General features: G+C 47.7%; 2 protein-coding genes across 9 annotated transcripts in view; one reads left to right on the top strand and one right to left on the bottom strand.

Annotated features, from left to right (window-relative positions):
• Nucleotides 1-5,844, top strand: part of SF3B3 (splicing factor 3b subunit 3) — a 61,308-nt gene extending 55,464 nt beyond the window's left edge. For all 3 annotated transcript variants that reach the window (XM_058154939.1, XM_058154937.1, XM_058154938.1), the window contains 3 exons: nucleotides 2,616-2,759; nucleotides 3,616-3,720; nucleotides 5,223-5,844. In XM_058154939.1, coding sequence (XP_058010922.1) covers nucleotides 2,616-2,759; nucleotides 3,616-3,720; nucleotides 5,223-5,363 — 390 coding nt within the window. In that variant the 3' untranslated portion in view covers nucleotides 5,364-5,844. The remainder of the gene's footprint in view (nucleotides 1-2,615; nucleotides 2,760-3,615; nucleotides 3,721-5,222) is intronic.
• A 3,902-nt stretch (nucleotides 5,845-9,746) lies between these two features.
• Nucleotides 9,747-15,972, bottom strand: part of MTSS2 (MTSS I-BAR domain containing 2) — an 80,479-nt gene continuing 74,253 nt past the window's right edge. For all 6 annotated transcript variants that reach the window (XM_058154942.1, XM_058154944.1, XM_058154943.1 and 3 more), the window contains one exon: nucleotides 9,747-15,392. In XM_058154942.1, coding sequence (XP_058010925.1) covers nucleotides 14,626-15,392 — 767 coding nt within the window. In that variant the 3' untranslated portion in view covers nucleotides 9,747-14,625. The remainder of the gene's footprint in view (nucleotides 15,393-15,972) is intronic.

The following is a 15,972-nucleotide window of genomic DNA, read 5'->3' as shown; positions in this document are numbered from 1 at the left end:
ATTGCGTCAACATAAACTGCCAGTTCACATTATCAAATGCCTTCTGTGCATCAAGAAAAATCAATGCCATTTGCTTCTCTGGATGTGTTTGATAGTATCCCAGTGGGTTTAAGATTATCCTCATATTATCTTTGATTTGTCTCTGATAAAAAACCATTTTGGTCTGTATGTATAAATTGATTCAAGAATCTCTTTAGTCTTTCTGCTATTATTGAAGCAAATATCTTACAGTCCGCATTCAATAACGATATCGGTCTATAGTTTTTTATGTTGCAGATCTGTATCTTCTTTCAGTATGAGAGTAAAATATGCTTCCGTCCACTTTCACCTCTAACAGTAGTTCATTGAATACTTCCAACATTGAATTACCTAAAGCAGTGGTCACCAACCAGTGGTCCGTGGACCACTGGTGGTCCGTGAGAAAACTTTGGTGGTCAACAGAAAAATTATTTGCATTTTTTATATTGCACTAAATGCTATTTATGTTTTTTAAAAATTCATATTAGTGGTCCTCGGGATTTAAAATTATGAATTTAGTGGTCCCTGAGGTCCGAAAGGTTGGTGACCCCTGACCTAAAGTATCTTGTAATGTTTTGTAAAGCTCTGCTGGTAGCCCGTTTGGGCCTGGTGTGTTTTGCCATTTTTTTGTCTTTTGAGTGCTTCTGTTAGCTCCATCATCATTAAAGCTATTTTAACTGTTTCTGGTACTGTTGTAGTTCAGTTTTTTCTAAGTACTGTTTTATTTTTTCTTCTGAAGTTATCTCTTGCTTATATAACTTCTCATAGTAATCATGAATTATTTTCTTTTTATCATCGTTCCGATAGTAAAATGTCCCTTCCTCATCTGTTAATTGATAAATCAGTTTCTTTTCTTCCTCCTTTTTCAGTCTATATGCCAGCCACCTTCCTGGTTTAATTCCATTTTCAAAAATTTTTGTTTTGAACTGCTAACTTTTTGTGCTACATTGATCTCTTCATCATCAATTGATATTTCCATTCCTCATGGTGGTGATGACAGAGTCTTTTTGACACTCTAGGAAGAGGTCAGATTTCTTGTTTTTTCTTTAATTCTTTTGATCAGATGTTTCTTGTTTGATTTGGCTGTTTCTTAGCAGGAAAGTTGTGTCATCAGCATATAAAAGATTCTTCTTGTTCCTTCCTCCAATCTTTACTCCAGTTTTTCAGGTCCTAGAAAGGTGAAAGGATGTGAACCCTGTTCTGAACCTGTTGGTGGCTCTCAGCGCTCTTGGCACTGCAGCTGTCTGATTGTGTACAGCAATGATGGTCACTACCAGACTTCATTGTCTGCTCTTAGGGAGAATGGTTGCCCGCTCAGCTTCTTTCTGCTTTGGCCTCCCTTTCCTCATCAACCGGAGAGGCTGGGCCCCTTTGGGGCTGGCATGGAGCCCTTTTGTGTATCCTTGCCATGCTACCTTCTCAACATCCTCCTACGTCAATATACTTCCCATCTTTATTCTGTCTGCAGATTTGATAACTTTGTTTTGTAATTCCTTGTTCATGTCATTCATACATGTGTTCAATAATACAGCATTGATGCCCTACTCAAATCTTTCTTCAACTTACATGTTCAGCCAATTCTGTATCCAGCTCGCCATAGTTTAATTGTTCTGTTGTCTGTTCCTGTGTCAACTAAACTGATCAGTCGTATAAAAAACAGATGGCTTGATATGTCTTATCCTTTGTTCTTTCTAATATTCTAACTAATAACAAAGTTGCTGCTTAATAATCTGCTCCAAAATTATGCTGGCTATTGGCATCAAGTTGAAGAGCCTGTAGTGACCTAGGCGTCCCCCTCCCCCTATTTCTTTCTGAATATTAAATTCTGTGGCTTTATGTTTTCCCTCTGTGATTTCTCAAGGGGCTGTAGCATAACATGGAGGCTCTTTCAAGATTCTCAGAGGCTAGTGGAGCTGCTCTGGAGACTTCACTTATGCCAGAAGACGGCACTTCTCTTCAGTTGCCTCTCCATCCTTAAGCTCTTCAGTTCAGGTCACTTTAACCAGAGTTCCCCTCAGGGAAGAGGCTGAAGCAAAGAAGTGCTGCATCTTTTGGCCTCAACATCTTTGAGCAGCAGGCCCACCTGGCCCTTCCTTTTGTTTTGTTTTTTTATTGACATGCCCCAAAAAGCTGTTTTTCCTACTTTGGGTTTCCTGGGGCATTTTTTTTTAATTTGCATTTATATCCCGCTCTTCTCCGAAGACTCAGGGCAGCTTACACTATGTCAAGCAATAGTCTTCATCCATTTGTATATTATATACAAAGTCAACTTATTGCCCCCAACAATCTGGGTCCTCATTTTACCTACCTTATAAAGGATGGAAGGCTGAATCAACCTTGGGCCTGGTGGGACTAGAACCTGCAGTAAGTGCAAGCAGCTGCTGTTAATAACAGACTGTCTTAGCAGTCTGAGCCACCAGAGGCCCTTCAGCCTCATCCAGCTTCACTCTTAAGCATGATCTTAGTCACAAGTGGAGTGATAAAGTCTTGTTTCTTAACTGGAAAGATTCGTCTTCCTGAAGGACGGGGAGGGCAAGGGAGGAGGAGGAGGAGGAGGCCCCCAGCATTGTCTGAATCCCCATCAATGTGACTTCCAGGCTGAGGTGATCATGAACTACCACGTAGGAGAAACCGTGCTGTCTCTGCAGAAGACGACCCTCATCCCCGGAGGTTCTGAGTCGCTTGTTTATACAACCTTGTCTGGAGGCATTGGCATCCTGGTTCCATTTACATCACATGAGGTAAGACAGGGGTGTCCAAACTTGGTCCCTTTAAGACTTGTGGACTTCAACTCCCAGAGTCCCTCAGCCAGCAAAGCTGGCTGAGGAACTCTGGGAGTTGAAGTCCACAAGTCTTAAAGGGACCAAGTTTGGACACCCCTGAGGTAAGAGATAAATGCTGTCCTGGAAGAGTTGGTTCTCTTTGTCTTCCTGATTGATGATGCCATCCGGACAGACACTTGAGTTACAAAAGGCTTTGAATTGAGCCTGAAGGCAGGAGGCCCTTGCTCAGGAGCCCTCCACTCCTTACCCTTCCCTCAGGGCCAATGTTACTGGAATAAATGGCACATAAGTAGCATCTTGGAATTTTTGCTGGCACATGTTCCAACCACCTTGACTTACAAATTTACTCATAAAACTCGAAGTGAAAGTTGGAGTCCATCCAGAGTGATGGCATTCTTGAGTGCCTCTGCCCGGGGGGATCACGTACAGACTTGACCAAAGGGATGATGGAGATCTGGCAGTTCTATTGACTCGCCCTCCATTCTACAGTTGAAGCTTCAGCTTGTTTGGAGGTTCTAGCAGGGACACCAGCCATCACACTTGACCAAAAAATTGGTACACTCCTATCTGTAATGGTTGTCCATTTCCAGCGGAAACGCAGCTTTGGGAAGAATACACATGTAGGGAAAGTAGAAGAGGACACCCCCTAGCCAGCCAGATCTGTGAATCAACTCTGGCAGTCCGTGGGGACGGCCGCTGTCACAGTCATTTTGCCCTGGCAACCGGTATCAGTCAGCTTACTTCCTTCTTGCAGAGTTGAGCAGCTGCCCTCTTTGTGACATTGTCCTCCTTGACCATCCTCTGATTCTTTCAGGATCATGACTTCTTCCAGCATGTTGAGATGCACCTCCGCTCTGAGCACCCGCCTCTTTGTGGTCGAGACCACCTCAGCTTCCGCTCCTATTACTTCCCTGTTAAGGTAGGTCTTCAGCCTCATCCTTGGTGCGAAGTCACTGGGCTTGCTGGGCCTTCTGCCACCGGACAGCTCTTGCTCTGCTTCTTTGGCCAGAGCTGCTGCTCCAAGGCAGCTTGAAGTAACCCCCTTCCTGAGCATCATTCTGTGTCATTAGAAATGGCCTCTTCCTTTCTTGTTCTCTGTCTTTCCTCCGGACAGACAGGGGGGTCCTGAAAGGGGCAGAGCCTCTCAGATATTGGCCGCCTCTTGGCCTCCTCCCATCCTTTGTAAGCTGGCAGTGAATAGCGGGCAATCTTTAATATATTTTAAATTTTAAGACAATTTGATGAGATGAGATGGAATTTATTGGTTTTAACTACCCAGAATCTTGGCTGTTTAAAAATGTTTAGAGCAGTGGTAGTCAACCTGGTCCCTACTGCCCATTAGTGGGTGTTCCAGCTTTCATGGTGGGCAGTAGGGGTTTTGTCCGATACTGAAGCACTTAACTTTTTTTTAATTTAATTGACTTTTTAAAAAATTTTCATAGCATTATTTAAAAACATTTTCATTAAGTTTTCATAAAATTCCCCGTGACAATTTAAATTTCTGAAAATATACTATTTGTATCGCCTGCGCATAAGTTTAGTTCACATTACCTAAGTGAAACTAAATGGCGCTATAGTGCCAACACAAACAAAAGAGCATCATCCCAGAATAGCTCACGCATCTCCCCCCACACCACCCAGCTGTAACAGACAAGCAGAGCTGGTAGCCAGTGCCTCCCCCAACCCAATCCACGATGCGCAAGAGGCACGCACAGACAGTGATACATGGCGCATTACTGTGGAACCGGTGGGCGGTTAGAAAATTTTACTACTAATAGAGATACAAAAATGGGCAGTAGGTATAAAAAGATTGACTACCCCTGGTTTAGAGGAAGCAAATAAATGACTTGGTCCTCCCTGTCCCTGGAGGCTTGGGTGGTCAAGAGATGCCCAGTGAGGCAAAAGAGAAGGGAGGCGCCTCCTGTTTTAGGCCCTTCATGTGCTCCAGAGAGCAAACAGCATGTTTTTATTCTAGTCTCTGGGAGCTTCTCAGTTTGACACCCACACCCACCCCAGTGGCGGGTAAAGAGCAAGAAAAGTGCTGGTCCCTCTTGGTGGATTGTCGGCCTTCTCAGAGGGGAGCCGTTCCTCGTTCAGCTGTTCCTGCAGATCTCTTTTGGAGTCCCCAGTGACATCAGCTTGATTTTGGGCTGACTCAGCCCTGGTCAGGAGGCACCTGGCCGGAAGAGTTGGGATTGCTTTCCAGTGACAGCTTTTTTTAAAAAATAGATTGGATTTATTTTTTTAAGAGAGTCTGTTTCTGTAAATTCAGTTTAAAAATTGGCTCTTGAGTAATCCAATAGTTGGGCAGTCGGGTAACTTTGCATCTGTTGTGCCCCTGCTGGCTGTGAATTGATTTTTTGCTGCAGCTTTCTTTGTATGTCCCTGGGACTGACACCCCCACCTTCTTTTTCCTATTAGAATGTTATTGATGGGGACCTCTGTGAACAGTTCAACTCCATGGAGCCCAACAAGCAGAAGAACGTGTCTGAAGAACTGGACCGGACTCCACCAGAAGTCTCAAAGAAACTAGAGGACATCCGTACGCGCTATGCTTTCTGAGCTGAGCTGTTGGAGGACTTGAGACGGACTTATTTTAAAGATGTGTTGAAAGAAACTTCCTTGCCTGTCCCCATTTTGTTTGCCCCCGTTTCTATCCTGGAGCTCAGTAGGTCAGCATACAGAGATCGAGCCCTCCAAGGGTTAATGCCCCATAAGCCCATTTCAGTGGAGCTGCCATTCCACAACCCCCCCCCCCCCAAAATCCTGGCCAGTGGGTTATTGGTAGCTTCACCAATGAGCTGAACTGATTGGTCTCATCCATTCTGAGTCAGAAGGAAAGCCCACTGGGAGTGATAGGGGCTTGAAGCTACAACTGGTTTCCCTCCTAACCAGCATTTTGGAAATTTTGTCTACTTGGTCACCCTACTGTTTCTATTGTTTTTTAACTTTTATGTTGTAAATAGTTTTGCATCAAATTAGTATTTTGCTCGTTGGAGAGATGGTGGTTACAATCTTAAAGAATTAAAAAAAAAATACTGAGCTTGCTGTCTAGTGTCCATGTGCATAGATTTAAGGAAATCCTTCTGTCCATCCTTTGTGGGGATGAGTTGCATTTCAGCCTTTTTTTTTTCATGCTAAGAAACATTTTGATGTCCAGATCCATGCTTATTTGACCAAAGAGGACACAAGATTTCTTTAGTCCTCCATTTCTACTAATGGACTAAGCCAAATTACTCTTATGATGTGAGTTGGCTCAGTGAATTGGTCCTCCTAGAAATTTTCCTTTAAAAAGTAGAATTGTGAAGCACTTCAGATTGGAAAATGAGTGAAGGCAGGGATCTTTTTAAATGTCTTTTCCTGCTGCAGTGGCCCTCGGAGGCAGCCTTTTGCTTTTAAATCCAAAGTTCTACACAGCCCAAAACCTCAGTCCTTTGACTGTAGAGCTACTCTGTCAAAATGGGCCTGAGGAACTGAAGGGATTCCTTGGCCTAAATTGCTTACAATTTTCACATGCCCACAAACCTTAGAGCTGTTTCTTGAGCTATCGAGAGAAGTGGGCCAATTCTCTCATTTTTCAAATCTAGAAAAGCTTGGGTTATATATAAACTCAAGATCACATGTACCGAATTTTTCGGAGTATAAGACACACCTTCCCCTGCCCCCACCCAAAAAAGGAGGAAAATCTGGGTGGGTCTTATACACCAAATGTTGCATCAGCCATACCTGGGGGGAGGGAGGAGGGAGTTGCTGCGGTGGCGGCAACAGGCAGCTGATTCTGGGATCAACCACCAATCAGAAAGGTGAAAATCAAACAGTTCTGGGGAACCATTTGCTATAAATTGAGAATTGCTGTCTTGTTGCCGGACCTGCTCCTGACCTGCCGCCGACCAGTCGCTGCCTGAGTTACCGCCTGAACTGCCCCCCCCACCATCGCTGCCGCACGCCTGGAGAAGCCATCTGCCCAAGCCCCCCCACCATTGCCGCTGCTGCCCCATCGCTGCCTGACAGGTTAGCACTTGTTTGTAAATGGTTAGGGGTGCAAGGGTCTTCAAACTGGGCAGCTTTAAGACTTCTGGACTTTACCTCCAAGAATTCCTGAGCTAACATGACTGGAGGAAAAATTCTGGGAGTGGAAGTCCACAAGTCTTAAAGCTGTCAAGTTTGAAGAGCCCTGGGTTAGGGGTTAAGGTTAGGGTTAGCACTTGTTTGTAAAGGGTTATGGTTAGGGTTAAGGTTGGCACCTATTACAGCAAGGCTGTTGATTGGACAATATTGGAAGAAAAAAGAGTTACCTACAATAGAAGAATGGATATTGAAAGTTACTAACTTGGCTGAGATGGCTAAAATCTCAGCCTTTTTGAAAGACAATACGCAGGAAAGATATTTAATTGAATGGAAAAAATGGATTGATTATTTACAAAATAGATATCAGATTAAGAAATATCAGATTGCCTTTGAATAATTAGGATGTATTTGATATAATGGGGGGGTTAGGAAATGAAAAGATTTGGATGAGGTTAATTGGATTAGAAGGGAAAATTTTATTCTATGTTTGGTTTATGTATAACAATACCTTGTGATTGACCTGGGAAGCCGGGGGGGGGGGTGAAGGGAGGGGGGAAGGGGGTTTTGCAGGGGGGAAGGGAGGGGAAAGGGGGAAAATATTTTTGTTTGTTAAAACTTTTTCAAAAAAAAAAAAAAAGGTTAGCACCTGTTTGTAAAGGATTAGGGTTAGCATCGGTGTATAATGGGTTAGGGTTAGGGAGGATACGAATCACCAATATCCTAAAATTCTCAGCTTGCTATTGTTACTGTAATTGAGGGTGGGGGCATAATGAGCTAGTGTGTACGTATGGATGTATGAACCTGGTTTCAGCTACAGTGCTCTGCATTGTTATAAAGGACACATTATTGTTCTTTCTTGCAGAAAAATGTGAAAGCCAAAAAGGCAAGCATACAAAATCTCTTTCAAGCTGGAAGTCGTGAAATATGCTGACGAGCACGGAAACGGCAGCGGACCACCTCCAACTGAAAAAATGATAGGAGAGCGGAGGAAACAGGTGGATCAGCTGCAAAAGGTAAAGGATAAAAGCAAGCACAAAGTGGCCAGTTAAAGGGGTACATGAGAGAGTGGATCGCAGGTCACTGGAACAGTCACCACAAAAATGGGGATGTATGAACCCCAAACGCATTGCTACACAGAAAGCCACTCAGGATTTTACTGGATCACCATCGTGGTGCTTCAGTGAGGCGCTATGGCCTTGCTATGCACACCAAAACTAGAATTGCACAAGGAAAGCCAAGAGTATGATATAAGATTCTGTCTTTTCATACTTTTGTGATAGACTCCAGGAAGAAAAATAATTTTGAAATTGGCCAGATTGGGAAAACGGATGAAGTCCCACTAACTTTTGATGTGCCATCAGATAGGACTGTTGATGTGAAAGGTGGCAAAAACGTATCAGTGAAAACCTCAGGACATGAGAAAACACATTACACAGTTGTGTTGTCCTGCTGTGCGGATGGCACCAAATTGCCACCAATGTTAACATTCAAAAGGAAAACCTTCCCAAAAGAAGTGATTCCAAGAGGTGTTGTGCATGTCCATGAGAAAGGATGGATGGCCAAACTCGGAATGAAAGTATGGATTGAAAAACTGGTCCAAATGTCCTGGAGGGCTTTTGAAAAAAACAGCTTTATTAGTGCTCGACCAGTTTTAGAAGATATATTAGTGAAACCACAAAGAAAAGATTTGGCATGCGGCCAAAAAGGGGCTTAGAAATTTTTTAAAGTCATTTTTTAAGGGGTTGGTGGTTTAGGATGGGTTGGGGGGCGGTAACCCATCACAGGTTAAGCTAGACCCTGCCAGAGCTCGCGGCTTGGAGGCTATAAGTCTGGAGGAGAAGGAGGAGTCGGGATCTCAACCGTATATGGGCTTTTCCATCAGCACGGTGCATGGGAGGGGCAGATATGGCGGAAGCGGGGGCCCACATCATGTTTGGGGAGTGCGGCTCACTGTCTATGAGCGATCGCACGCTCCGGTCCCCCTGGCTTTACCTGTTCCCCGGTTGGCCGGAGTCCCCAGGACCTGGACCTTCAGCTGATGCTGTGCAATGCCAGGTCCGTGATAAATAAAGCCCCCCTCATATGTGACCTTATACAGGAGGGGGGTGCGGACCTGATGAGCATTTCGGAGACCTGGTTGGGCACCGGGGGGGGGGTTTCCCTTATTGAGATGTGCCCGCCAGGCTTCCGTACATTTCATCAGCCGAGGACCCAGGGTAGGGGTGGAGGGGGTGGCAGTTATTATTAACGAATGTCTTGAACCGAGGGAGGTCACTGTCCCGCAGATAGCCGGATGTGAGTCTCTCCTTGTGAAGTGGGGCCTGGGGATGCAGGTGGGTCTGCTGGTTTCGTGCCTGGCTCCTTGCTACGTGACAGCAGCCCTGCCCGAGCTGCTTGAGGTGATAGCCGGGACGGCGGTGGATACCCCCAGACTGATGGTTATGGGGGATTTCAACCTGCCGTCTGCAGGCGAGACCTCGACGACGGCTCAGGAGTTCATGGCCTCCATGACAGCCTTGGTCTTCCGGGTGCAATTCAAGGTGCTGGTCATCACCTTTAAAGCGCCCCATGTCACAGGACCGGGGTACTTACGGGACCACCTACTGCCACCTATAGCCTCCCATCGGCCTGTGCACTCCCATAGGGAGGGCCCAGTGGTGGGATTCAGCCAGTTCGCACCACTTCTGGAGAACCGGTTGTTAACTTTCTGAATAGTTTGACAAACTGGTTGTTGGAAGAAATCATTAGGGCAGAGAACCGGTTGTTAAATTACTTGAATCCCACCACTGGGAGGGCCTGTGCGCTCCCATAGGGAGGGCCTCCTCAGGGTGCCGTCAGTCAAACAATGCCGACTGGCGGCCCCCAGGGGGAGGGCCTCCAGCCCTATGGAATGAGTTGCCTCCGGGGTTGCATCAACTCCCCGACCTCCAGTCCTTTAAACGCGAGCTCAAGACTTTCTTATTTCACCCTGCAGGGCTAGCTTGATGAAATTTTAAGTGGGGTTTTAGGATTGTTTTACTTTAGTTTTAATTTTAATTGGCCATTTTATAATCAGTTTTTTAATATGTTTTTTTAATTTTGTCTATGTGCATGTTGTTTTTACTTGGCTGTGCACCGCCCTGAGTCCTTCGGGAGAAGGGTGGTATAAAAATCTAATAAATAAATAAATAAATACTCATCTAGCTGTAATTCCTGGGGGATCTTACCAGCCAGTTGCAACCTCTTAATGTTTCCATCAACAAGCTATTCAAAGTCTACATGCGAGAAGTGGAACAAATGGATGGCTGCTGGTAATTATCATCTGACTGGACTAATGAGGAAGCCCACTATCACTCAAGTTTGTGAATGGGTGAAAACATCATGGAACTGAATGAAGGATTGTTACACGGTCCTTCAAAAAATGTGGCATTAGCAATGCCTTAGATGGAACTGAAGATGATATCATTTATGAAGGTAATCAAGAAAGTGGTATTAGTGATTGTGAGCAACTGAGTTCTAACACCAGCGACAATGATGAGTTCTTGGGGTTTCCAGAAAATTAGAGGAGTGCTTGAACCTTAAAGTCTCTCCTCATTTGTTAATGAGTGATGATGGTTTTTAATATACCACTGTTGACTTTACACGGCTGTAATAAGTATACGTGGTTGTAAAAATTATTCTGCTATACTGATGTTTTATTAAGTAATATATTACTACACTGTAGTAGTTTTCCGCCTCTAAAATCTAGGTGCGTCTTATAGTCCAGTGCGTCTGATACCAAGAAAAATACGGTATTTAACAAGTAACAGTTGGAAGGGACCTTGGAGGTCTTCTAGTCCGACCCACTGCTCAGACAGGAAACCATACACTATTCCAGACAAAGGGAAGGAAGGTAGTTTCAACCCAGTGCAACAGCATAGCAGGTGAGGAAATGATCTGTGCTGCAGAGTGTCAACAAACTGTACTCTATGCCCTCCAGCCAGACTGGACAGTGTCACACAACTGCTTTTGGCAACTTCATTGCAAGGCTGGGAGTGAAGGCTTCCATTCTGAATGTAGGCACAGCCATGATCACCCAACATCTCGTATCGATTGGGGTTGAAGGCATCTGTCGTGTCCCACTCCTCCGCTGACGGCCGGGTCAGGGAAATCCGAATCAGGCGTGCCTCTGCAGCTCTGCCAAAGTCCTAGCAAAGTCCTTAGGGCAGGCAGGCAGATCAGAAAGTAACTTCAGCAAGATATGTTTAGACTTTGCCTGACTCAGAGAATGCCAGAAAGCAGATCCTTTATATAGGCCATGGGGTGTGGCTCCATGACTCAGCACTTATCCAGGCCTGCCCCTCCCTTCCTTCTGTTGCCTCCGCCTATCAAGTCTTCTGACGCGAGGGTCACTCCAGTCTGCAGCTGTTGGTAATTGACCTTCCTCAGGTTCACATGCTGTGGAGGAGGGGGAGGGGTCTAGTTGCTCCGTTTGCCTGGACATGGAGCCAGAGCTGGGGGCTGGAGGTATTTCTTCCTCTTCAGCCTGTCTGGGCATGGGGCCAGGAGGCATACTAGGACATTCTTCAGCGTTCGGAAGCAGATAAGCAGACCCCGGCTGAGGTGAGAGCGGGCAAGACACAACAGCATCTAAGAATATCTGCCGTGTTGCAAAATGTAGACATGAGTATTGCTGGGTAATTGCGGGTTCAAGAAACTGATAAACCTCTACTTTTTTTTTAAACCAGGAAGGGCAGAATGAAGAGGAACTATTTGCATTAATTACAGTACAACTTTTATTAATACTGAAATCTTCACAGTGCGTTTGTTACCTGTAGCGGTGACTATTTTGAATGAAAAAACCCAACATAACTAAATTGGAAGAAAGGGCGTATGTGGAGAAGCTTGGACTGTTAGAAGGAAAATAAATTATGGGATGGAACGGAAGAACAAGTTAACAGCACCAGGACAGTTACATCAGCTGAAAGACATTTTAGAAGGTTTGTTTCTTACTGTACAAAACAAATTGGAAAAGCAAAAAGCAGCAATCTCACACAGGCGTGTTTGAGGGGTGTGGGATCCACAGGAGGGCTGACATGTTAAAACGAAGAGTTATCACAAGAGCCGAAGAGTGAGGGGCCTACAATGATGTGGCGCACAGAGACACGGGTAGAACTGGGTGGGGAGGAAACGGCTATGTACAAAGGGAGGCCTTCCTCTTGGGATGCTGGAGCCGTCGTGCTGCCCCCTCAAAGGCCTTCGGGGGGGAGGGGGACAGGCTGCCTCTCCATTGCCAAGGAAGCCCCCAGCCCTTGTGAGCCCACTGCATCACCTCTCGTGCCCTTGAGCTCTTTGTCCCTCAGAACAGGGCCTGATCGGACTTCATGTTCTCCAGAGGTGTAAACTGGAAGTCCCAACACCAGGTTGGGAAAACCAGTGCCCTAAAACCTTCTACCCTACATGCTTACATTTGATGTGTGCTGCTTGAAATAACTCAAGTTTTCCAAATATACTTTCCCTCCCATTGTGAACATACTGGAATCCTTATTGGTGCAACAGCAGCAAACATTCACTTTCAATTTTGCTTTCTCTGCTTCATTCTCGCGTACCACATGTGCACCACATGTTGACCTCTGGATGCCACCTGTACCAGACATGCCAAGCCCAGTATCAAAAGCTCTGCAACTAAAAACGGGAGAACGAGCAGTGTTGCAACAGTTCTCCCTTCCTAGCCCTGCCAAGGAAAGGCAGCTTTTCTCAAGCCTCCGTGTCTCTATGCCATTTACTCTCCCACTCTGCAACCTTTCAAAACCGTCTTCTCTTTCCCACCATCACTTTCCTTTTGCCAACAGAGACTAATTTCTAGTTTCAGAGAGAAGTGAAGTTCACCATATCAGCATTTGGGAGAAGAGCCTTCACATCTCATTCCAGACCATGGAAAAGCTGCATCTCATGCCAGCTGTGAATAAATGCATTATGGCTACGTTGGCATCATTTTTGCCAACATCCCCGCTAAAAATCTTCCTGCCAACTACAAAAATAGGCAGATTCCACATCTGTAAACAAAACTGGTCAGGACTATATGCCGAGGCAAGCTTCTTTGACACAAAGCGTTCTGGGGAATGAAAGTGCAGAAGAGTTTGGTGAGACAAGAATGAACAAAGTGGAGAAGTGAGCGAGGCAAGACAGCCCTGGCACAGCTGCCACAAAAGCAACCCCAGCACAGGCAGAGGCCAAGAAGAGGCGCAATGAAGGCCCTGGGCTCTCACTCCAAGGCAGGTCAATGGCTCAGGCCACTGGGGCGAAGCTAAGCAAGCCAGGGCCACGGCTCAACTCGCCGCTTCTGTCCTTGGCCGTCAAAACCATCCCACCGTGGAACTGCTGTGGGTTCCCAAAAGGGGAGAGCAGAGCCGTTTCTGAAAGTCCCTCTTCAGGACTTTGTGTTTTGGCGGTTCTCCCCCTCTCTGGTGCAGCTTCAGCATCGCTTGGGCTCTTCCAAGAGAGCCTGGCCATGTGGCTCAGCTTTGTGCAAGAGGATTCTGAGAGTGCCACAGATGGCCTTGCACATCATGTGGAGCTGAAATCAAGCCAACCAAGACTGGCTTCGTGGAGCTTGTGAGCCCAGCCAGCACTAGCATGTCAAACCAAAGGCATCAGTCACGGTGATCTGCCAGACCAGTCGTGGTGGTCACAGAGCTGAGGGCTTTTGCTCTGTTCAAACCATTCCCCCAAAGCATCAGCCAAAGGAGCATCTCCTGGCTCCCTTTTTGTTCGGTTGGTCAAGAGTCCAGATTGGTCTGAGACAAGAGGAACCTGCCCATGGGCGGCTACCCTGGTGCTCTCTCAGACCAGCCTCCTTTACACCCCAAATCCAGGGGACCCGGGGCCTTTAGATGGCTTGGGGTAAGTGCTGTGTTCAAGATGCCCCACCCTAGCTCCCTCACTCCCCTTCAGGGAAAGGCCTGTGAAGCCCACGCCCGCCTGAGGCAGTACCTGGCACAGCTGCCATGTCTGTACCTGGCCTAATCTCTACCATCTTTCTCAATAGGCATTCTGCCACAGAAAAGCCTCGGGGGGTGTCATTGTGCCCATGTGCCTCCATGCAAACCATGCTCTAAATCGTGTGTCAGAGCACGCTGCTTGCCGTACCCATCCTGCCCCAGGGAGGCCTCTGTGAAGCTCAAGCCAGGCATGAGGGCTGGGCTGGGCAAGGAAGGAGGCACCCTTCCAAGGAGAGTCAGTCCCCTCCCTGAGGCAGTCTCACCGGAGAGACCCCCTCAACTAGAAGGGAGCCCCTCCCGAGAGAAAGCCATCTTCAGGGAGGGGGTCCCGCCCCTCGCACAGCCCACAGTCCACACACACCTCAGGAAGGGTTGGCTTTCGAGACTCCTCCATCTTGCAAGGTCCTTGGAGGAGCCAATACTTGCAAGGAGGAGACGAACAGAAGGGAAACAAGCTCTGTTTTGTGTGGGGGTTCCTCCGCTGCTGCTCCAAGCTGGAAGGGGAGCCAGGTGCTGGTTTCCCACCTTGCTGCAGTGGAGGGCAGAGAGAGAGAGTGTACAAGGGACAGGAGGACAAGGTAGGAAACAGGCTCCAAAATGGTTCCGGATAAGCGGGGGTCTTGTGTGTGGCTTAATAAAGGCATTTCATTTAGTCTCCTTTTAACTCAGATCCTGACCGTGGGAGGCGTGGCAGCCTTTTGGCAGTTTGCCCAGCCTCCACCACGTTTTCCAGTCCTTTGCTGAGTCCGAGCGCCTTGCGCTTGGGAGGAGTCCGGGTCAACAGCTGAGCAGAGCAATCACAAAAACCGTGGCGCTGACCTATCGTTGGTTAGGGTTCGACGAAGGCGCACCCCACGGCGGATGGCTACCAGCATGTCTTCAGCGGGGGGCTCGCTGGAAGCGGGTGGAGGGGGGTTGGGGGTCTGCTCCTCAGGACCAGGGTCCGAGAACACCGTGGGGAAAGGGAACTGGCCATCTCCCAGGGCATGAGCGCTGGCCACCAGCTCACCAATCTTTTCCACAAGGCTGTGGCGGTTGGCGGCCAGCTGCTGCTCCTCTTCTGTGGAAGGCTTCCCAGCCCCGGCATACACTGAAATCTCCAAGGCATTGCCGCCCCAGCTGGCATTGGGCAGGCTCAGCCTCTTGGGGGAAGGTTTGGTGAAGTCCAGGCCACGCGGCGAGCAGGCATCGTCGGCGTAGAAGACACATTCATCGCTGCCCATCCGGAGGGGGCTGGCGTGACTGGGCGAGTCAGGCACAGTGGGGGTCTTGACGGGGACGATGGGGGGCCTGATGGGAATTGGACCAGCGCTGGAGACGGTTCGACGAACTGTGGGCTTGGTGGAAGGTGTGCGACGGATGGTAGCCACGCCTGGCGTGGTCCCGGTTGGCAAGGCGGTGCCAATGGGCAGGCCGGCCGTTGAAGCCGGTCGCTTGGTCTGGATCATCCGCCGATAATTTTGAGCAATATTGCTGTTGCGAGGGATGGTTGAGGATTTGTCTGATTCATTCTGGTTGTCTCCCTCGATGTCCCCATTCACTGAATAGCAGTCATACTCTGAACCTGAGGAAGGGACAGGCAGACGCATCAGCAGCAGAGACCAGCAAAGGACCCCGAGTAAGACCTTGGCCGAAATGGGCCATTATCATAACATGGGTTCAGCGCAAAACAAGGACGAGGCGTGGGAGAGCAACACAGACAGAGATGTCCCTAATTCCTAGGGGCATGGGGGAGGGGGCGTAAGCAGAGTCACTCTTACTAAAGGCCAAAGTTAACAGAAGTCGTTTGAGCCTTCTGTGGAGTTAATTTCTGGAGTTGGTCACTGATCCAGAGCAGGGGGAGGCCACTCCCCACGCCAGCTGAACCCGAGTCAGAGCCACACCTCCTGCTTCAGCACAAAGCTGTCCCAAGCACATGTTGCTACATGAGGCAAGGCACATGGGGGGGGGGCACATCAAGGGAGTCTTGGCCTGCACCCTCCTACATCAAAGCTCGGAGCACATTTAGCCTCAGCAAAGCCCAACTGCTTCTTTCCACTGCTGGGAGAAACGGAGAGCTGGGCAAGGCCTTCAGCCAGCAACGGGGGCTGCTTAGGACAGGTGTGCCACGTCAGGTGATGTGGGCTCCTGGGAAGGCCGAGGAA

The sequence above is a fragment of the Ahaetulla prasina genome, chromosome 12 (assembly GCF_028640845.1).
Source record: "Ahaetulla prasina isolate Xishuangbanna chromosome 12, ASM2864084v1, whole genome shotgun sequence".
Classification (NCBI taxonomy): domain Eukaryota; kingdom Metazoa; phylum Chordata; class Lepidosauria; order Squamata; family Colubridae; genus Ahaetulla; species Ahaetulla prasina.
The sequence above is the reverse complement of the archived record's forward strand: the minus strand, read 5'-3'. Positions and strand labels throughout refer to the sequence as shown.